The 18,634-nt window shown below is 43.2% G+C and overlaps 1 protein-coding gene across 3 annotated transcripts in view; it reads left to right on the top strand.

Moving 5' to 3' along the window:
• The first annotated feature begins 243 nt into the window (after positions 1-243).
• IL22RA2 (interleukin 22 receptor subunit alpha 2) overlaps positions 244-18,634 on the top strand; it is a 30,016-nt gene continuing 11,625 nt past the window's right edge. The window contains exons 1-4 of one of the 3 annotated variants that reach the window (XM_003255775.3): positions 244-478; positions 12,115-12,240; positions 15,459-15,594; positions 17,087-17,182. In XM_003255775.3, the coding sequence (XP_003255823.1) occupies positions 12,180-12,240; positions 15,459-15,594; positions 17,087-17,182 (293 nt within the window). In that variant the 5' untranslated portion in view covers positions 244-478; positions 12,115-12,179. The remainder of the gene's footprint in view (positions 479-12,114; positions 12,241-15,458; positions 15,595-17,086; positions 17,183-18,634) is intronic. The other 2 variants (XM_003255774.3, XM_003255776.3) reach the window with 2 other exon arrangements.

Below are 18,634 nucleotides of genomic sequence, written 5' to 3'. Positions count from 1 at the left end.
TGAGGGCTGGCTCTGCAGTCTTGTTCATTTCTGCATCCCTGATGTCTAACACAGTGCCTGGCATATAACAGATACTCAATAAACATTTGTTTGAGTGAATAAACAATTCGAGAAGCCAATGGACAAATGTTCTTTGACATCATTCTATCCCTTTATGGAATGTCTATTACAAGCGAAGAATAACACAAGAGGAGTTTTATAATACTCCCCAGGCCCTGAGGCTAACCAGATCTGATTTCAGCCCTCACTTTACCACTACTCGCTATGAGCCCTGGTCAAGTTCTCTCCACCTCTCTATCTATGTCTCAGTTTCTTCATCTGTAACATCAAATGAATAATAATACCAATCTCCTAGACTTCATAAGAGGATTAACAAAGACAATATATGGGAAAAACGTAACATGGTGTCCTATCATTATTAGATCTTATTTTTGACACTAAAATGGCATTAAAATTACCAAAAGGAAGACAGCGTCTTGTAGGTAAACTTTATTTGTTTATTTATTTATTTATTTATTTATTTATTTTTTTGAGATGGACTCTCACTTTATCGCTGCCCAGACTGGAGCGCAGTGGCACGATCTCGGCTCACTGCAAACCCCACCTCCTTGACTCAAGCAATTTTCCTGCCTCAGTCCCACTGGGTAGCTGGGATTACAGGCGCACATAGTCACACCTGGCTAAGTTTTGTATTTTTTTAGTACAGACGGGGTTGCACCATGTTGGCCAGGCTGGTCTAGAACTCCTCACCTCAAATGATCCACCCACCTCCGCCTCCCAAAGTGCTGAGATTACAGGTGTGAGCCACCGTGTCTGGCCACATCTTGTAGGTAAACTTTAACAATCTTTTTTCTTTGTTACGAACAATTTTAAGTATATACAAAAGTAGAGTATAATAAACCTGACACCCAGTTTCAACAATTATTGGCTCATGGATGGTCACCCCCTTTCCCAGGCCTTTGTATTATTTTGAAGCAAAACCCAGACATGACGCCATTTCCTCTGTAGTACTACAATAGGTAGCTCTAAAAAAAAATAAAAATAATAACCAAAATTCCATATCACACCTAAAAATAATGAATAATGATTCCTTAATTAGATAAATGGTTGGTCTGCTGGAAGCCACAAGAAGAAAGGAAGAAGAGAATCAAGTCTGTTCAAGACAGGGGCTTAAGCAAGTTCTCTCCAGAGTCAACAAGATGATGGAAATACCCGTTGTCACCGTCAAGGTGGACTCTCCCTGCTGCGGAGTGGGGCTGAGGTTGGGGGAGGGCAGGGAATGAAGCCAGCATTTCATGCCTGAAAGGAGGCAGAGCGGAGATCCCCTAGTGATTAAAACTTTCTTAATTCCCAAACAAAACAGCACTTCATTTGAAACAATTCTGTACAAATTCTTCTGCTTCCAGATTGATGGGAAATTAGAATTGAATTTTATCTTTTCATCTACCTTGAGGCCTTGTTGACAGTGTTGGCTTTTATGCAGGTTCTATTACACAACTAGAGCTAATTGAACAGTGCCAGAACTGGTCTGGTTTGTGAAATTTAACAGAGCACCAAAGCTCGCGTTTTGGGGAGAATTCAGTTCTTAAATATGTTTTGCTTATCCCACTTCCCCTAATTTCCCCTCATTTGTTTGACAAAGTCAGCGACCCAGTGGAAACCTCAATTTCATTCTCTGCTGCTCTCATCATAAAACCTTGAATTTAAATATTTTCCTTTTATTCTTAGCTGGAACTTGGAGCAATTTGGTTGCTTCAAAATGAGGTCTATTGGTATTGAAGCTATTGAACATCAATAGTTCAAACCCAGATTATCATCCCCCATTTAAATACCAAAGTCAATGCGAAGTGGGCAACATTAGCAAGGAAGTGAATAACAATGCTGAGAAGGTTGCAAGCTAAGGAGCATGAAGAGATGAAAAGGGAACGTAAAATGTGCTGCATGTTTCTTCTTTCAAAGCAGAAGCTACCTTATAAGCACCAAAAACTTCAGTTGGAGGAGATAAAGCCTGGATTCAGAAGACTGCCATAGAACAGAGGCACTGGGAAACCTGATGTTATCCGCACAAACCTTTCCATGTAGGGCTGGCCTCAGAAAGCATGCATCGCAACTGCCCTCCAATAACTGAAATTTGTTAAATGACAAATGAGAGTGGCCTGGTCCACTGGGATCTGGTTTCTGAGGAAATTTCTGATAGGCTGTCTTCTAAGACCTTTGATTAGGAATAAGGTTTTCCCTGCATGGCCCCAGCTCCACTCAAGGCCTCACAGTCTCAGGCACCCGAGTGTCTAGAAATGTTCACAGGTGCTGGGCCATGGGGTTGGGATGGAGGGTCTACACTTGAGAAAAACTCCTCTGCTCCTGTCTGGATGCGGAAGGCCATCCTTCCCTTTCTCTTTGAAGACTCTGCCTCCTCCACATCAGTGGCACCCAACCCTCTCCTTTTAGCACTTTCATTTTACCCACTTCCCCTCCTACATTCTAGTCTTGGTTAATGGCTGTGATGGAGGGTGGGAGGCAAAGTGGCTTCGCAAGCCGGCTTCTGAAACTTTTCGTCTCCCATTTAAGAAGGAGAATAAAAAGACAGAGAAGTTTAGATGAATAGAAGATGTGACCCTATTGTAGGTCCTTATTGTCTACTTTTCCTTTGAGGAGAAAGCTTAAGGAAGGCAGGGGCAATGTCTGTCTTATCTGCTGCTGCATCCTTGCTGCTGAGACTAATTCCTAGTTTATGGTGGGACAGCAAATATTTGTGAAATGTTATTGGATAGGTGCACGGATGGCTACTGCTTAGCAGCCATCATCATTCCTTACTAAAGGAGCTATTCTACCAAGAACTTGAAAGAGACTATACAAGAGAAAATAGAAACCAGGATACATTTCCCCTTTTGACCTAAAGAGTCTCTCTTTTTAACAACAACAAAAAAAAACCTTTATGACTTGTGGAGGCCGAAGCAACTTCATTTTTAGATGCTAATCTGCCATGTTGTCTTCTGATTAATCCTTTTCCAGGAAGGCTTCTAAGATTTCTAGTTTATCTATTGTTCCTTGTATGAGGACACTTACTTGTCATAAGTCCTGTACGTCAAAACCTGCCTGTACGTCAAAACCACCTTGATGTTATCATACTTCAATTGTCATATACATCCCTTCTGAATCACGCAGGCCCTTTCCCGGTGGTATGTAAGCCCTGGGTCTGTTGTGGGATAATCAAAGACTGGAGAGACCAAAAAAGGTTCAGGAAAGTTTATTAAATTAAGGTGATCACTGGCTCAGCTAGTCTGAGCCCCAAACAAAGGGCTTTTCCTACTTTTAAATATCTTAAGGTGGGAACTACGTGAGGCGGGAAGCGAGTTAGAGAAGCAAGAAACAAAGGCAGCATTACAACATTTGTTACATTTTGAGAAAGACATGTCTTGCAACCTAAACTTATCAGTCTTGTGACCCTGCAGTCGTGCAGGAACTCACTGGGCCTGTAATAAACTTTGAGGAATGTGGAGTTGGGGAGTATAGATAAGGTCCATTGTCCACAGAGAGAAGACAGGCTGTTAATATTCCCTTTTAACCTGAGTGTAAGCGGGGGGTCACATTTTGCAGTAACTTTAAAAGGATTTTAAAATTTCTATTACTACTACTATTAGGTTATAGTTGATTTCATTAATTCCTTCTTCATTTCCCCCTTTTGGTGCTCTACACAAATGTAGATTAATAAAGAGCACCACAGTGAGCTATTTCTTCTTGAGGGGGTACATACTCATCTTGGGATACCGGTTGGTACTTTTGCAGAGCCGTTATTTGGGTGGTGGTATGTCTGTCTACCATTGAGTCTATGGTGGATTGGATGCTTCCGATTAGAAGTGGCAAGGGACAGGGAAGCAGTAGGCACCCAGCTATTATGGCCACAAAGCCTATTATTAAAGTTTTAAAGCCTCCAAACCATGAAAACCATCCTCCAAAGAGTGAACTCGGGTTCCAACCAGACCATGTCTGGACCAGAACATGAGCTAACTTCTGCATCCTGGCAGTGATTTCCACGACAGCTTTTCCATTGTTATCAATTTGTAAGCAGCAATTTGTTAAATTAAGTTTTCCACAAACCCCCTTCTGAAGCTAAAAGATAATTCAGTACTAACCTGTTCTGATAAATGGCATCTCTCATCTGGGTCGCCTGTATGGCTAGCAAGTCTAAGGCTCGGGCTGTTTCATTGACTATCATTTCCAGAACTGCTTGCAACCTTATGATGTGGTTTGACATATAAATAGGAGTACAGTATCCCCATGACTCATCTTGTGCCCAGGTGGCCAGTCCGTAGTATTTGACAATTCTTTCAGGTGGCCATTCATTATCTTTCCAGCCCCCTATTTCAATGTCCTTTTTAATGTTAGTATTTATTTTTTCCTCAGTACTTATTTTTGTAAACACATTTCTTTTGACTCTTTTTCTACCTTCATCATAGACCAGATAGCTTAGATCTTCCCCTTACTGCAGGGGGAGTAGCAAAAAGAATGGCCTTATTGTTCCTAATATACATGACCCTGTCCATTTATCGGTTAGTAATTGATAAGCCTTTGTTCCACAGATCCAATATAACCCTGCAGGTGCTCTCCAAACAGTTGGAGCATCTAATTGGTACCATGATTGATTTAGTGTTGGGAACTGCAAAAAGGGATTAAAGTGACACAGAGGAATTGTCTATAAAGGTTCTCCATTGTGTTCTGTTCTCAGATTCTTAAAAATATTGTTGACCTAGGCAAGTTGTTTCCCCTACCTGGTTCTGAAAGGACTTGCCCCAACAGGCGATACAGTATTTTCCAATGATGGGGTTCCTTAATAGCCAAACACTTGGATTTGCATTGAATTTTGTAACAAATTCAGGCAAGGTAAAATTGTCTTGTGGCATCAATTCTCTGGCTTCCCAGGGCCACTGATGTCCCATATTAGTACCTCCACATACATAACATGAAGTAATTCCTAAATTGTTAGCAATACTTTGGGCTAGCTGGACAAACAGATTTTCAGTTGATATAGGAGGAATTTGAATTTTTGATACTTCAGGATTATTCATTGAAAGATTTATAAAACCTGAACTGTTGTATTGGGCTAAGTTGAACTTGAGTCCTTTGGGTTTTCTTTGTGATGACCAGAGGAATACCAAGTCCTAGGAGAGCTCCCGCCTGATCAAAGTTTAGTAATCCTTTATGCCCTTTAGTCCAGAAAGGCATATTTGGCTTTAGTATTGTCAGATTGAGCTGGTAGCTCAATTGTGTACCTTGTCTTCTCCTCTTGGCTGGCAAACAGAGCAACCCTTCCTGTGTATAGGTGCTGATTAAATTCATGTGTGGTCCACTGATTATCAAAATCAGGGCACTCTTTTTCGGACTCTCCTATTATGGCCTTGGTGGCTCTGCTGCTGACTCTTTCTTGTCCTAAATTTTTACAGATGGTCTAAATATTATTTAGTTTACTGAGATGTGCAGCTTGGCAGGCATCAAAATATACGGAGACAGGCCCTTTACGCGAGTGAGTGAATACTTCCATTTTGTTTACAAGTTTACTGACCCCAGTTTCTGTAGGGTTTGTATATGATGGCGTTAGGGGTTCAACAAATTTGGACTTCAAATAAGAAGTCATAGGGCAAGAACTCTGGGTCATAACATATTTGGGGCTCCCCGTTTCCAGGATCACAGACCGAGTAACTAGTCTGGTTGTAAACACAGGTTCCTGTACGAGTCCCTGTGCACTCACAGTAGGTCTGGTATAACAGAGTTTTAGTCACACCTTTTCCAGACCAGGCTTCTATCATACAGTGATGACAGTCATCCTGGTCCCCTTTTATAGCCATAGGTGAAAGTGTCAGTGGCTTCAGTATTACTAATATTATTAAACTTATACTATGCATGGGCACCTTTCTGGGCAATAAGCTTGGCAGCATTTGCAAAGATAACATGACAGCAAAATAATTACCACAAGTGAGTATAACTATGTTTGTAAGTTTAATCTACATTTACTTATGTATCGTTGACTTCCTCAGGCTTCAGCCATGCATAGACTAGTCAGCTTCTGTTTGTGTGACTAGAACAGGGCTCAATGTTTCCTCAAGCTTCAGCCGTGCATGGACCAACAAGCCTCCGGTGTGGTAGGAGCAGGGCAGTTGTCGTTGTCAGCAGTGGCTTGGTTTCACCACAGGATCAGCCATGTTGGGTGGTCTGGGTTTTGTTGACTGGTCCACTGGTCCTGGGCGGTGGCTGCTGCTGGTTTCAGCCAGCTATGATGAACCCAAGGTGTGATACCTGCAACTTTAACAGCAGTGGGGGTAGACAAGTTCACAATATGGGGACCATCCCATAAAGGCCCTAAAGTGGCTGGGTTCCATCGTTTGACCCAGACAGAGTCTCCAGGTTAGAAGGGATGTACTGCATCTGTGAGGCTAACATGTATTCTTTCTCTTACCCACCCTTGCATTTCCTGCATGGCCTCACCTAAGGCTTGCATTTGCCTTCTTAAGCTTAATTCCCCAATTTTTTAAATCCCCTTTTATCTGAGTTATGATCAGGGTGTCGGCCAAACACTATCTTATAGGGTGAATACCCAGTTAATTTAGTAGGAGTGCACCTGACTAAGAGAAGGACCATGGGCAGCGCCTGATCCCACCCTAGATGAGTTTCACGGCAAAACTTTTTTAACAGCTGTTTGAGTGTCCGGTTTATTCTTTCAGCTGTCCAGAACTGTGGGTAATAAGCTGTATGCAGTTTTTATTTGATTTTTAACCTCTGTGTTAGCTGTTGTACTATTTCTGTCACAAATGCTGGGCCATTGTCTGATCCTAAATTTAGAGGCAGTCCAAATCTAGGAATGATGTCCTTTGTTAAGATTCTGGTTACTTCCTGAGCTTTCTTTGTCCTGGTGGGAAATGCCTCGACCCACCCTGAGAAAGTGCAGACAAACACTAGCATGTTCTGGTAGCCTCCAGCTCGAGGCAGCTCAGTAAAGTCCACATGCAGGTTTTCACAGGGTGTAGCTCCAGTTTCTTGAATCCCTGGGGGCCATGTTGGCCCCTGCTGTGGATTGTTTGGGGCACAAGTTAAACATTACTAATAAATGGCTTGCGTGATGGCAGTTAGGCTCAGCAATAGAAATGCCGTCCTACAAGAGTCTCTAATGCAGTTTTTCCCATATGTGTTCCTTGATGAAACTGTTTTCTGAACCGGGTGCTGTTGCTTCTGGGATGGCTGGTGAGCCTCCTGTTTGAGAACTTCCACCAACTTCCTTTCTGGTAACTTCCTCTTTCCTGTTCAAACCAAGCCTTTTCATTAGAGGAGTAGTTAGGGGGTTCTGTAAAGGGAAGCTGCAATAAGGGCATGGTAAGGGTTTCCTCTTCCTTCTTAGTTACCGCTGTCATTGCAGCTCTTTTGGCTTCTCTGTCCACCTTTCTATTTCCTCTAGCCTTGTCACGTCCTCCTGTTTGATGCCCTTTGCAATGGATGACTGCTACTTTTTTGGAGCCCATACAGCTTCTAAGAGCTGCTCTATTTCCTTTTTATTTTTGATTTCCTTTCCATCAGTAGTTAACAATTCTCTTTCCTTATATATGGCTCCATGGGCATGCAAAGTGGCAAAGGCATACCTTGGGTCAGTATAGATGTTTACTGACTTTCCTTTGGCCAAAAGCAATGCCCTAGTGACAGCTATTATCTCAGTTCTTTGGGCCAAAGTTCTGGCCGGCAGAGGGCAGGTTTCAGCTACTGAATTCAGTGTTACCACTGCATATCCAGCCCATCTGATAAACCTTTAGATGTGAAGCTGCTTCCATCAGTCAAGTATTTAACATGTGGGTCTTTTAAGGGCTAGTACTTTAAGTCTTTTCAGCTTGAGAAAACTTCATCCACAGTTTCCACACAACAGTGATACCCTGGGCCACACAATGGGGGCTTTCCATGCTCCACCCATTCTACTGGCAGCTGTGTGGCTGGATTTAGAGTATTCACAGTCTCCGAGGTTATGTAGGGGATTTTACACAAAAGTCCTTTATATCTTAACATCCTAGGGTTAGAAAGCCAGCGATGCCCCCTCTGCTCCATCAGGGTGACAACCGTGTGGGGCACCCGACTTATTACCATTCCTCTGTTGTTGGGACAGTAAGGGTCGTTATCGTGGCTTTTCTTTGACCTAGATTTAGAGTCATGTCCACTTCTGGTGTAAAGGAGATTTGTGCTTGCAATTTCTGGAGCAAATCTCTTCCTAACAAGGGCACCAGAAAATTTGGCATTCATTCTTCTAGTGTCCCACCTGCTTGCATCTCACACATTGATCTCTCTTAAGCCTAGGTTGGCCCTCTTGTCCTGGCTTAGCTTCCTGGTTTTGCCTAGTTTGTCCTCTATCATGACCGCGACCATGACCACATCCTCTCACAAAACCAGTTTCTCTTCCAACTAACGCTGCCGCCAGCAAGTCTGCGTTTTCCTTAGCTCTGCATCTAGTTTTGCTCTTGGCCTCCTCATTCTGATTTACAAACACCTTAGTAGCCACCTGGATAAGCCGGGTAATATTCACGCCTTCAAACACTTCTAACTTCCAATGTCTTCTTGCGCCTGGCTTACAAATGCCACATTAACCATACACTGATTACCTGCAGCCTCTGGGTCAAGTGGCACGTAAAGCTGGTAAGCCTCGCAAAGCCTCTCATAAAATTCACTGGGACTTTTATCTGGCTTCTGGCGGACCTCTGAGACCTTTCCGATATTGGTGGCCTTTTTCCCTCCAGTCTTTATTCCATTTAGGAATGCCTCTCAATACCGCTGCAAACTTTGTAGCCCTTGAGCCTGGTTAGGGTCCCAGCCTGGGTCAGCCTCTATCAGGAGTGCTTGTTGTGTATACTGCCTGATATCTCCTGTGCCTGCAGGTGCATTTTTCTCCAGCCACTGGAGAGCAGCTTGTATAACTCTATGGTGCTCTTCCATATTAAATAATGACAGAAGAAATTGCAATCAGCCCAGGTAGGATTGTGAGTTAGGAAAATGGACTGCATTAGATCTATAAGAGCCTGAGGCTTCTCTGTATAGGAGGGAGTATGTTGTCTCCAATTTAAGAGATCAGTAGTAGAGAAGGGCTGATAAACGAAGAGCTGTTCTCCCCCTTGGACTTCATTCTGTGCATTCAAATAAATTTGTCCCCATGTTTCTCAGAGTGGCATCTGCATTGCTTGGGCACGGACCGATCTAAGGCTGCCAACCTCATCACCCTGGAGTTCCTCCCTTGGCTTTTCAGGCAAGGGCTCTGGCTCCTCTCTGCGTGGTGTTGCCTGAGGGGTGCTTTCTTCTGAGTCTGAGGCTCTGGAGGCAGCTGGGGCAGCCTCCTGTCTAAGCCTTGCCAGGGGTGGATTAATTGGTGCATAGGGGGGTGGAATTTTTAACTCTTCAGGTGGGGCCTGTAGGACAGGTTTTTTCTGCTTTTCCGGTGACTTTTCTTTTTCTGATGCCTTGCACTTTCTTTCTATTGTTCCTGGTTTTGTCTTGGTCGTTAGAGTCTTACAGTAGATCTCAAAGCAGAACTGCAGCCACTTAGGGTGGGTCTGAATTACGTTTAGCCAGGAGTCAATATACAGAAACTGATCCAGGTGCCCGGGCTGTTCTCCAAGCCTGGTGACCACCCAAAACACTCAGCCAATTATCTCCCTGTCTATTGTCCCCTCGGCTGGCCACCCTACATTAAAAGATGGCTATTTTATCTCAAAAAAGGTTCTCAGTATCTGTGGAGTTAGCTTAACCCCATAATCACCATTAAAACCTTTTTTTAAAGTTTTTCAGCACGCACTCCAGTGGAATAGGCTTTGACGCTTTTCCTCCCATTTCCTCCCTCACGCCGCGCTTTCACTCTCACTTTCACTCTTGGATCCACCAGACTGAGTCCTATTACAGAAGGTTTGGACACTGCTTAGCCAGGAGCATGCCTTAATTCCTGTCACAGCTAGCTGTGGCTGTGGACCTGGTCCTATGGGCCGTATGCAGTGTCCTAGGTCTGGTTTTTCCCACACTCACCTGGGAGCACACAGTCCACACTAAGAGATCTGTGCCTCCCCACATCAACCCCGCCTTGGTCTCTCCCGAGACCATCTCTTTCACACACTTTCACACACCTCCCTTGTCCCCAAAATGGTTTTCCTTTCTGACTGACTCATGAGCCCCACCTACATCTGGTGTCAGTAAGGGTGTGAGTTTCATCTGAATCAACGGGCCTCTCCCATTGTCCCAACCCCCTTGGGTCAGACTAGTTGTCATGCCCTTGGAGGTGACCAGGCTCCCCTTCCATCCTTATGGGACAGGTCTTGCCTTAGGGCCCAAACCTTACCGTGGTACATATGTCTACGTGCTGTTCCTGTGACTGTCCTGCAACCCTTTCCACTGGTTCCATTTGCACTGTTGGAGGAAGGCTCCAGAATGTGGAAGGGCTGTTCTCCTTCTGGGCTAAAACTCTCCCGGTGGCACCAAGGACCCCAGATTTCCCGCATCCTGGGTCTCTAGCCCACAGGCAAAGGAGACAGAAAATCTGCCATCTCCAATCCCGGACTGGCCCCCAGAAATGTTGTGGGACAATCAAAGATTGGAGAGACTGAAAAAGGTTCAGGAGAGTTTACTAAATTAAGGTGATCAGTAGGACATATGTCCAGAAAGTCTGAGCCCTGAACAAAGGGCTTTTCCTACTTTTAAACATCTTAAGGTGGGAACTACATGAGCCAGGAAGTGAGATACAGAAGCAAGAAACAAAGGCAGCATTACACCATTTGTTATATTTTGAGAAAGACATGTCTTGCAACCTAAACTTACCAGTCTTGTGACCCTGCAGTCGTGCAGGAACTCACTGGGCCTGTAATAAACTTGGAGGAATGTGGAGTTGGGGAGTATAGATAAGGTCCACTGTCCACAGAGAGAAGACAGGTTGTTAATATTCCCTTTTAACTTGAGTGTAAGGGGGTGGGGGGGGTCACATTTTGCAGCAACTTTAAGAGGATTTTAAAATTTCTATTACTACTACTATTAGGTTATAGTTGATTTCCTTAATTCCTTCTTCAGGTCTACAGGGTAAAGGCATGAGGGTCCACCATATTGTCTTGCCATTGTCCAGGACGCACACATGGCTCTGTTCATAAGTCCCTATTAAATGTTTCTTTCTGAGAAACTGGATATGTCAGCCTTTTTCTTTGGCCTCTCAGCTTCCTTGGACTTTAAGGGTAGGTTTGCACAGACCTGCTCACTATGGAACATGACTTTTTTGTTCTTTCATGTATAATTTTAGTACCTCTAAACACATGTAGTAAAAAAAAATGGTAAGAAGAATGATATAATGAATCATAGACAGAGAACAGATGAGCTGGTTCTATCAGATTTCAAAGACAACGTGAAAATATCTAATGTAGCTCAAAAGGAATGTCTTCCCCATTCATCTTTTTAAGGAATCATGTGGTTTGACAGGCTCAAAATCTTTTTCCAGCTTGCTGGAGACTGGGTATGAAAATGGAAGAGGAAGAGGCATTAGCTAAATGGAACTCAGGACCACTATGGAATGGGGAAGGCTGAAGAGTATGGCAGGGAGCCCCGTGAAGAGCCAGAGGCAGCAGGAGGGTATAGGGCATAGCAGGGAGATTAATTGGGGAGCTACCAAAAAGGGAGGAAAAGAGCGAATCAACGAGAGAACCCTCTTGCTTTGAACCACTGCCGGGGTCCCGATAGCTGCAACTGCCAAGCATATTATTCAAAATCATCCTGGCAGCCGAGTCCTAGTCCTTGGCAGCCTCTCCGCCTCCTGGGGCCAGATTCCCTTAAGGCCCCATGAGTCGTTTCATTCACTCACCTGCTTGCCACTTGCACAATCCCTGCACTGCCCTGCCCTTCGGGTCTGCCCATCCTCAGTGTTTTGCCTTTCCGCAGCTAATGAAGCCCCAAAAGAAAAACGAGCTTCCACATAAAAGTGACAGCAAATGCTTTTTGAAGTGATTTTTATACTTTCATATTTCTCCTAAAATAAAATAATATAATGTAGTATCGAAATAAAATTGTAGTTACTTCAAGGAACCATCTGCCTTAAACCCAGGAGTGATTGTCTGTTTGTGGATTTTACAGTTTCCTCTTTGGTCCTGAGCTGGTTAAAGGGAACACTGGTTGCCTGAACAGTCACACTTGCAACCATGATGCCTAAACATTGCTTTCTAGGTTTCCTCATCAGTGTCTTCCTTACTGGTGTAGCAGGTAAGTGCTTTGTTTCTTTTTAATTGCTCATAGCTTTGTCATCTGAGTCTGATCAAGGATCTGTTAAAAATGGCACTGGTACTTTTTTGGACTTTATAAAGGCTGCAGCTTTTGAGGTCACTAAGTGATCACAGCAGGCATGGGGTTAGTGTCTATCTGCAGCTTGAATGACCCCACATGTACTTAATGAGTACCCACTAAAGAAAAGGCTCTCTGGAGGGTGCAGAGACTTCATACAGAACAAATATACATCCATTTCTCTCTGTCTCTCTCTCTCTCCCCCTCCCTCCCTCTCTCTCCCTCTCTCTTTCTCTCTGGCTGTCACTCACCTTAGAATGTCTTTTACCTTGAAGGAACACTATATCATGGTGGTTACCAGCACAGGCTCCTAAGCCAAACTGTCATAGTCTGGATTTCAGATCTGCCACTTACCATCTAGGAAAACTTGGGAAATTTACTTAACACCCTCAATTTCCCCATTAGTAGAATGGGGATTCTAGGGCACTGTGAAGATTAAATGAATTAATACATGCCAAATGCTTAGAGAAGTGCCTGGCACAGGATAGGGTCCACAAACAACAGGTGAGAATTTGCTTCTTGTATTCGTGGAGGAAACTGCAGGAGTGTAGAGCATCTTATTACCACCGCATACTTCTGAGCAAGCCTGTAAGAATCCAAGTTAACAGATGGGTACCTCTCAGTGTAAGCAATTTAAGTAACTTGCCAAGATGGTGCAGTTGTCCAGTGACTAATACATAAAAGCAATTCAAGCCTTCATCTTCCAGAAATGTTTGGATTTGAGAAGACTCTGGTCCTTGGTAACAGCAAGGGCACATTTAGCAAAATATGGCAGGAATTCAAATGCTACCAAAATGTTCCTGGCTCTGCATCTTACCAACCCTGTAACCTCAAGTAAGAGATGCAACTTTTTAAAGCCTCAGCTTCCTCATCTGTAGAATGTGATAATAAATATATTTACCTTCCTTGGTGGTTGCGGGAATTAAGCAAGTTGTAAAGCTTTGAACATAGTGCCTAATACAAGTTAATGTTCATATATGTTCAATGTTTGATGAATGGCAGCCAGAAGGAGGAGGAGGAGGAGGGAAGAAGGAAGAAGGAAGAAGATAAATTATAGCCTCAGCTTCTAATTGGTCTGCCTCTTTCATTAGCTCCTCTCTCCCAAGGCTTTGCTCTTGGTTTTCTGCTGGAGGGAAACGGCCGGCTCTGCACTCAGATTGTCTGGGTACAAAATCAGCTTCACAATTTTCTGCCTAGCAATCTCCTTCAGGTCTCCAAGGCTTCATTTTTTCAGTCTGTAAGAGGAAGACCATAATGCACAGTACCTTCCTCATAGAAGAGCTGGGCAAATTGAATGAGTGAATGCAGATAAAATCCCTTAGTGCCTGGTGCAGTGTTATTACTGTTGGTGGTGTTAGCACTGATGTTACAAAAATGAGAGAAGAAATCCATAGACAGAGAGATAAAGGGCATTAAGCCATCTATCTTCATGTTAGCAAATCAATTCTAGGCAGACCTTCAGGAAATTGTGCCTGTCATCTCCTGAAAACTTCTGGAATTTTTATGTTCTAAAGATGATTGATCAGGCAGTGATTTTTGTGATCAAAGTCAATTGTGGCTATAGACTCTTTCCAAGAACACGACACCATTTGATGCACTGATGGTGGTCCAAACAATAAAAGTGAAAACAAATTAAAAAACAAATAACAGTATTCACACGATTTGGTTGGTAAGAAGAAAGGCCTGAGGAGATAGTCTTGTTCATTTGAAAATAACAAATCTTGAAAGTTCAGAGCTGAGACCAATGGGCTTGGGAGTATTTTTTTAACCATCTCAATAACTTGATACATTTGAGCAAAGACTTGAAGGAGGTGGAGAAATGAGCCATGTGAAATCCAGGGGAAGAGTAGACCAGGAAAAGGGAAGGGCCAGTGCAGAGGCCCTAAGGCAGAGTCATTGGGGTCATGGTGGAGCAAGTGAAGGAGTCAACACTGCAAACACAGGGGTCGGGGTGACAGAAGATGAGGTCAGGGAGAAAACAGAAGATACATTCCCTGGCCGGGTGCAGTGGCTCACGCCTGTAATCCCAGCACTTTGGGAGGCCTAGGCAGGCAGATCACTTGAGGTCAGGAGTTCAAGACCAGCCTGCCCAACATGGCGAAACCCTGTCTCTACTAAAAATACAAAAAATTAGCCAGACGTGGTGGTGGGCACCTGTAATCCCAGCTACTCAGGAGGCTGAGGCAGGAGAATCACTTGAATCCGGGAGGTAGAGGTTGCAGTGAGCTGAGATCATGCCACTGCACTCTAGCCAGAGTGACAAGAGTGAAATTCCGTCTTAAAAAAAAAAAAAAGATATGCTTCCTGATTCCTTCTCCTTCTGCCCAACTTCTTATCCCTTATAAAAAACCTTGAACCCTAAATAAAATTTTGCCAAAGTTCTCTTGCCTCCATACGACTAAAGGCAAGTGAGGTTGTACCACCCATGTTGCATGATTTGAGGAAGAAAGCACAAGTCATGCCAGTGCAAAATTATCCCATCCCATGCCATGATTAGTCCCTGAAACACTAGCCTCCCAGCAGGGTCTTGGGCAGTTTTCCTCATTTGCATGGCCATTTCATCTGAGGGATTATGCTTGGATACTTGGAGCCAGGATGCAGGCAGGTAAATACAGCCATTCAGGAGTGGGACTGCAAAGGCAGACCTACCCGGAAGCAGGACCCAGAGATGGAGCAAGAACCTGCGAAAGGAGGGACTGAGTGCTGGGCTGAGGTCCTGGAGCCAGAATTGGTCCCTAGCAAATTTTGCTTGAGTAGTACCAATATAGTGGTTCCTAAGATGGTTGGTGGTCTTAGTGTGGGTCCTTCATCTCAGTCATTATATTCCATCACTATTTGGGAATAAAATAAGACCAATATTTTTTTTACTGCAATTTACTTCCCCCACAGCCTTGGAAATAGGATGGGAAGATATCATGTAGATGTTTATGATCTGGAACTCATCATTCTGAGACTTTAGCATGCATCAAAATCATTGCATTGAAGATTCAAAATGTTGATTTCTGGGCTCCACCTGTACTATCTGCACTTAGAGCAACTACGTTAGGGAATCCTGATGCAGGTATTCCATTGAAAACTACTGCTGGGAACAACAGTGCTCCAAGCAACGTTCAATGTTCTTCCTTCTCTTACTATCTTAGGAACTCAGCCAGCGCATGAGTCTCTGAAGCCTCAGAGGGTACAATTTCAGTCCCGAAATTTTCACAACATTTTGCAATGGAAGCCTGGGAGGGCACTTACTGGCAACAGCAGTGTCTATTTTGTGCAGTACAAAATGTAAGTAAATTGAGCCTCCTTCAGCTGATAGAGATGGCACTGGGATAACATGTTCTAGAATGCAATGGAGTGTTAGGATCCGAGCTTTTGTTCAGTTTCAGAGGGGTTGAGAAGAAGCCAAGGTCAGGATAGCAGTGACTTGTCTCCCCTGAAGGCTGCCTGGGGACTCAAAATACATGATGGTATGCAGTGCACTGGGCAGATACTTCAGCCCTAGACCTGCACCAAGACCTCACAGGCTCAGCCTTCGCCTCCATGGTGGAGCCTGGCACATGGTGGGTTCTCAATACAGATTTGTCAAGCGAATGTTGGAAGCAACTTATTTAGCACATAGCAAGTACTCAGTGAGTGAAACTATCGGTAGTTGAAAAAGAAGTTGTGGCAAACATGGAGGTGAGTGTGTAAAATAAGGTTTTAATTTAAAAGTCACTTTCAGAGTGGATTTACTATTTAGAAAATTCCTTTCAAAAACTAATGACTCTCGTAAGCATGAACACAAACTGGAACACGCTGCTGCATGTTCCTCTTGTGTGATCCTCAGGCTACTCCTGCTGGATCACTGCCAAAACTCAGATATAATCTACTCCTTTCCTGGCTCAAGGCTTGGAAACAAACACTCCTGACTTGAAAATGTCAGGTTTTTCCACTCATATATTTCTGGGGGGTGAGGGGGGTTGAGGCTCAATCCTGTCTCCTGACAGTGAGACGGGAGATATTACAGTTTAGCTTTCATGGTTTTTCACTAGAAATTCAGAAAATCAAATGCAGCTATGGCCAAAATAGCAATTTTTATCCCATAAATTCATCCATGTCTCTCCAGCATGGGGTAGGTCCTAGGTCAGATTTTCCTGCTAATTAATTTCAGAAGGAATATCCCCAGAAGCATCTCCATCTTTAACCGCTGCTACTTCTCTCTACATATTTTATGTAGTGATTGTAAAATTTACAAATCTTTACAATGAACGTTTCTCCATTACAAAAGTAGACATGTGCGTCACTGGAGATAATTTCAGCATGTAGGAAGTAAAGATTGGTACTCTTTTTATACTTCCCCTTGAGCAGTATAATTAGGTCAAAAGTGGACCTATTTGTGGTCCGAAGTACTAAGAAGATTAGAAACTGTTTTACCATGAATCTAATGAAGATTAAACTTCAGGACCCCAATGCAAGGATTTTATATTTATAAATCTTTTCCTAAAGAGGACTCCCAAGCTGCTATGGTTTGAGTTTGTCTCCACCAAAATTCATGTTGAAATTTGATCCTTAGTGTGGTGGTGTTGGAAGTAGGGCCTCGTAGGAGGTGTTTGGGTCATGGGGACGGAGTGCTCATGAATGGCTTGGTACCATTATTGCTGCAGTTGAGTGAGTTCTCACTCTTGCAAGACTGAATTTGTCATGGAAATGTTTCTATGAGAGTGGTTGTTGTAAAGCCAGGATGCCCCTTGAGTTTGGCCTCTTCACGGGATCTGTTTTCCCCATTGACCTTCTCCAGCATGTTCTCATGCAGCAAGAAAAGCTCTCACCAGAAGCCAAGTGGATGCTGGCAGCACACTTCTTGTAACTTCCCAGGCTGCAGAACATGGGCTAAGTAAACCTCTTTTCCTTATCAATTACCTAGCCTCAGGTGTTCTGCTATAGAAACACTAAATGGACCAAGATTATATAAATTTCAGACCCCAGAATACCTGAATCCATTCCTGTCTCTAAGGGAGTTTCAACAGCACAAGACAAATTTATAATTTTGAAAACTTTCACTTTGGTGTATCCAGTTCATGGGCTATAATACTGTTATATCCGTCACATTTAGAATAGGATAAACAATGAGATATTATTTTAAAAGAGAAGTCTGCCATTACAGCTAAGTTAAAGACTTATATAAATAAATAATTTTAAAACATCAAATTATACTCAATACTTGTTGTGGTTCTGCTTTAATTGTGATAGAATGAAACTGCTGTCACCATGTAGATTACTGAGTACAGATACCATCGATCTTCCTTATTATGTGCCTAGAAGGCTAGATTTCAAGTCTTTCAATAAATATTTTGGGAAACCTTCCTCCTCACACTCCAATTCCTTCTCTGTTCCCCACCATCACTTTGTTGCATTGGTCTGATTTATGGCAAGTAAGGAAACAAAGCGTGAATCTTCCCTTTGACTATTACACCATCCTGTGGCCTCAGGCTGAGTCAACTTCTCTGCCTCTTGCCTCACTACCTTTTTTCATGGGTTTCCCTCCCCATCTCCCAACCTCTAATTACAGGGCTCCATATATAGTCCTCACTAAAAGTTCCCGTCAATTTTCAATAAAGAGATTAGTCATGTATATTGGGTAAGCAACACCTGAGATGAAAAGTGGTAGCAACTTCTCAGAATCAGCCACATTACTCAACAGCAAGCTGATGAGAAGTGGAGAAAAACCACAAACAGCCAAAACTACAGAGCATTAAGGATGTGGAGAGTGAGTATTCAAAAATGGAAGTCAGTCCACACACCAGAAAGAACATTTTGCCAAGTATTAAAAAATAAATTAAAACCCTTATGTTAGTGATACAGAGAGTGTCAGGGATGTTTATCTTCCAGCAAGACAGCGCTTTAGGTAATGCTGTGGTTTCTATGTGTCCCCCAAAAGTTCATGTGTTGGAAACTTGATCCCCAGTGCAGCAATGTTGAGAGGTGGGACTTTGGGGAGATGATTGGGTCATGAGGATTCTGCCCCATGAATGGATTCATCCATTGATGGATTAACGAATTAATGTGTTATTGAGGAAGTGGGCTAGTTATCACAAAAGTCGGTCTGTTTTATATATATGTGTATATATATACATATATACGTATATATATGTGTGTGTGTGTGTATATATATATATATATATGCCATCTCTCTTGAATCCCTGTGACATCCTCTGCCACCTTAAGTCTCTGCAGAGAGTCTCCACCAGCAAGAACGCCCTCACCAGATGTGGCTCCTAGGCATTAGACTTCCTAGCCTCCAAAACTGTAAGAAATAAATTCCTTTTCTTTATAAATTACCCAGTCT

The sequence above is a fragment of the Nomascus leucogenys genome, chromosome 3 (assembly GCF_006542625.1).
Source record: "Nomascus leucogenys isolate Asia chromosome 3, Asia_NLE_v1, whole genome shotgun sequence".
Lineage (NCBI taxonomy): Eukaryota > Metazoa > Chordata > Mammalia > Primates > Hylobatidae > Nomascus > Nomascus leucogenys.
The sequence above is the reverse complement of the archived record's forward strand: the minus strand, read 5'-3'. Positions and strand labels throughout refer to the sequence as shown.